At 42.1% G+C, this 4,136-nt stretch overlaps 1 protein-coding gene across 1 annotated transcript in view; it reads right to left on the reverse strand.

The window, feature by feature from the left end:
• Window positions 1–3,927, reverse strand: part of GDE1 (glycerophosphodiester phosphodiesterase 1) — a gene marked incomplete at its 5' end in the record, with an annotated part of 4,912 nt that extends 985 nt beyond the window's left edge. Inside the window, 3 exons of the mRNA XM_010161193.1 lie at window positions 503–595; window positions 1,794–1,899; window positions 3,752–3,927. Coding sequence (XP_010159495.1) covers window positions 503–595; window positions 1,794–1,899; window positions 3,752–3,927 — 375 coding nt within the window. The remainder of the gene's footprint in view (window positions 1–502; window positions 596–1,793; window positions 1,900–3,751) is intronic.
• Between the last annotated feature and the right edge of the window lie 209 nt (window positions 3,928–4,136).

Raw genomic sequence — 4,136 nt, forward strand, 5'->3', positions numbered from 1 at the left:
CCCGCCAACTTTTGTAACTCTTTTAGACAGCTGTTTATATTTTACTGTTTTTTCCTTAGAACATACTGAATAAGCAACTGCTCTATGTTAAAAAAAAACCTGCAGAACAGTCATGCAAGGGAATAAACCACATAGTAAGTGGACTTGACAACAAGAATTAGGAAATAGTTTTAAGAATAGTCTACATTTACATCAAAATATGAGATTCATTTAACTGGTACCTTGGACATAGATACTTGGCCATATGCCAACTGTAAGAGCTTTTTTCTAAGGAACATTCAGAATGGAGGGAATGGCTGTAGAGAGAATACGTGTATCTAATGCCCAGAGTGATCCAGTAAGAGTACACAGGAGACAGGATTTATGCTTCATCTGTGTTTAAAATCCTGGTAATTATAACAACCCTTTAACCCAAAGTAATCTGGAACTGGGAGTTGTATATCTTACTGAAATTCCCAGACAGAACTAACACAATCCAAAACAAACTTTTAGGAAACATCACCTTATAAACAACATCTGGCATGAAAGAACAGACTACGCTGTTGTTATACAAACGCGGAAATTCCAGGTAGAGTTGTTTTAGGGCATCAACTGCCTGCCAATTAGAGATACACACGTTATATTTGCACATACACTTATATTTACTTTGCACTTCAAAGATATTTTAAAATAATCCCCTTTAAAAAAATACTTTCCTGTTTCGTGTAACAAGATTGAAACGGAAAGAGGGGAGAAGAAAAACAGCATCGTGTTTACACCATTAACGCAGTAACATTAACACAGTTTTTGTTGGCAATAGAAGTCCTTTTCTTGATTCTGTTTACAGCAGTGAGTAGAATCACAGAATGGTTTGGGTTGGAAGAGACCTTAAAGACCATTCAGTTCCAACCCCCTGCCATGAGCAGGGACACCTTCCACTAGACCAGGTTGCTCCAAGCCTCATCCAGCCTCACTCTGGACACTTCCAGGGAGGGGCCATCCACAGCTTCTCTGGGCAACCTGTCCCAGTGCCTCCCCACGCTCTCCGGGAAGAACTTCTTCCTGATATCTAATCTAACCCTCCCCACTTTCAATTTAAACCCGTTACCCCTTGTCCTGTCACTACAGGCCCTTGTAAAAAGTCCCCCCCAACTTCCTTGTAGCCCCTTTCAGGCACTGGAAGGTGCTATAACGTCTCCCCGGAGCCTTCTCTTCTCCAGGCTGAACACCCCCAACTCTCTCAGCCTGTCCCCATAGCAGAGGTGCTCCAGCCCTCGAAGCATCTTCGTGAGTAGCATTCTCTGTGTTTGAGACACCCTTAAATGTACTGTGGATAAAGTTCTGAAGTACTGCCTAGGGTTTAGTTCAAAGGGAAAATCAATGTATTTCCATATTTTGCTATACTAAAGAAAAGAATTATTCTAATTTGCATAAAATGTTCATTATTGATCACCTATATCTCCCTTCAGTAATGCAAATTATAGACAAGCGGGATCCCTAGTTAGAGGATGAAGATGAGATACCAGCATTCCCCCTCAGCACAGGCAGCAAATTCACTTTCCTTTGTTTCATGGTGGTGCCAGGCTGAACTCGACACTCGCGAGTCAAGCGCTAATTTTTTAAGTTGCAGCTTCCCAGGACAATGGCATGGGATGAAGGAACATGCTGTCTTTGCTTTGCAGCCCAACGTTGGAGAACACAAATAGCAGACCCAGTCTCACTCACATTAGAGAAGGGACTGTAGACCAAGAAAAAAGCTGGTTAGAAAGCCAAAGGAAGGCTGAAGGAAGGTGCCTTAGTACAGTAAGTGGTACCTGATTTGCATGGCCTTTGACATCAAAGTAGATAATAAGATTGTGATGCATAGACTCCACAACAGCTTCTCTCAGAGTTGGTACCTTTTCACCCTGGAATTTGCTCCTGTAGAAACAGAGAGCTCCTCACTGGAATGCAGTCAAGATACGCAAGTGCACATACACATCCCCAACTACACAGAGCTGTTTCCTGGGGATTCCTGAACATAGTGTGCTGATAAAGTAGTATCAGAGCTAGGATCAAGTACCACTAGCACAGGCAGCACTGGTTCTTACTGCTTTACACCCAGTAAAAAGCTGTACATGCAGAAGGGTATGTGCACACCTCCTCTTCCCCAGAATTCCACTAGACAATTAAATCCTCCCAAATTCAAGGTCTAATCCTAATCTCACTGACCCCGTGTCCCACACCAGAACACTAACCTCAGTTCTTCACCTTCTTCCTCAATTCCCACAAACAAGCATTCAGTCCCAACTGCTGACCACCTACACACCCACTTCACCCTGCTTGGACTGTGCTCCCTAGCCCTGAGCCAGAAACACAGATTCTGACGGAATAAGCAAGAAAACCTTAGGATGTAGAAGCAGCAGCTTCCTTCACACATCAATAAGTTATTTCTGTGTCCAGGTTTCAGCTGGGATAGTTAGTTTTCTTCCTAGTAGCTGGTATAGCGCTGTGGTTTGGATTTAGTATGACAACAGTGTTGCTAACACACTGATGTTTTAGTTGTTGCTAAGTAGCGCTTACACTAAGTCAAGGACTCTTCAGTTTCTCCTGCGGAGAAGGTTGTGGGGGCACAAGAATCTGGGAGGGGACACAGCCAGGACAGCTGACCCCAAATGGCCAAACAGACGCTCCATACCATATAGTGTGATGGGGGGAAAGCTGGCCAGGGGGCCAGGAACTGGCTGGGCATCCGTCGGTTGGTGGTGAGGAAGTGGTTTCTTTCATTTGTATCACTTGTCTTTCTTGGGGTTTATTTCTCTCTCTTCTTGTTATTTTCCCTTTAATTACAGGTTTTTTTAATTACTATTATTTTATTTCAATTATTAAACTGTCTTTATCTCAACCCATAAGTTTTCTCACTTTACCAATTCTCTCCCCCATCCCACGAGGAGGAAGCTAGCGAGCGGCTGTGTGGTGCTCAGTTGCCAGCTGGGGTTAAACCATGACATCCCGAGAATGACAGCAGATCAGCAGCAACTGCCGACGTGGAAGTTCTCCCCGACTGGCTCCAGTGACCACTTTTCCAGTAACAAGACAGGGAAGATGACAATTCCACCAGAGACTCATGGGTGGTACATTTACAAGGGCCTGGAAATAGCCCTAATGCAGTAACTCAGAAATACAAGGAACACACTAACAGTTCTTCCTCTAAAACAGATTCTCTTATGAAGAAGTTGCATTGTTATCAAAAATTTATTAAAATATAAAAATATTTCCCCCTGCATACCACTGGAAAGGACCTAAGCAGCCACTGGGGTCACAGCTCCTACCCAAGACTACCCAGGAAATCTGTCTGGTTCCTTCTCAACAGTATAATCCTGACATTTAGAACCTCCAAGACACAATCAGTCAATAAATATATGTGAATAAAATTAATTTTAGAAGTAATTACTCAAGCCATTTTTGACATATGAAACTCCCAGTATCTTTAGGGTCCTGCAGTCAATTTAGGAGAAGCTTATGCAAAGATTAACCAGTTTCACATTAGATGCCTGTGGATTTTGTCCTCGAAGGCCAATTACCTTGACTCTGCTTCACTGGTCCTATTGCAGGGACGGGTAAGGAGATACAGTCTTATACGCTTCTAAAATCAAATGAGAAGTAACATATGGGACTCCAAGTTCTAAATTTACAAAAATTTTCATCAGTGGTAGATCAAATCAATAATTTTATGAAGATTTTTGTTTTCACAGTTGAAACAGTACTTTCAGAATAGCAGTAGCTCACTTACCCTCGCTTGTGTTTTGCGGATGGATTAAGTCTCCTAATTTCATCAAAAGTCAAGTCACACAGTCTTCCAGACCCATCAGTTGTTCTTTCTACTGTTTCATCGTGCATTAGAATGGGAACACCATCTGCAGTAAATTCAAGATCCAGCTCAACACCCGTTGCTCCATTCTTAGCTGCCTTAAAAAAAAAAAAAAAATCACATTCATAACAGAAGAGACAGCTTTATAGATTTAATACAGGTACTGCTATAATAAATTTGTACTCTGGTAATAAATAATGAACTAATAATGTTCTTTTCAGTAAGCTTGATCTGCAGAACAAAGCAGGTTTCATCCAAGTTATCGTGAGAAGGTTTTGAAAGGTCTCTAGAGAAGGAGACTCCACCA

This window comes from Eurypyga helias, unplaced genomic scaffold (assembly GCF_000690775.1).
Source record: "Eurypyga helias isolate BGI_N326 unplaced genomic scaffold, ASM69077v1 scaffold16911, whole genome shotgun sequence".
Classification (NCBI taxonomy): Eukaryota; Metazoa; Chordata; class Aves; order Eurypygiformes; family Eurypygidae; genus Eurypyga; species Eurypyga helias.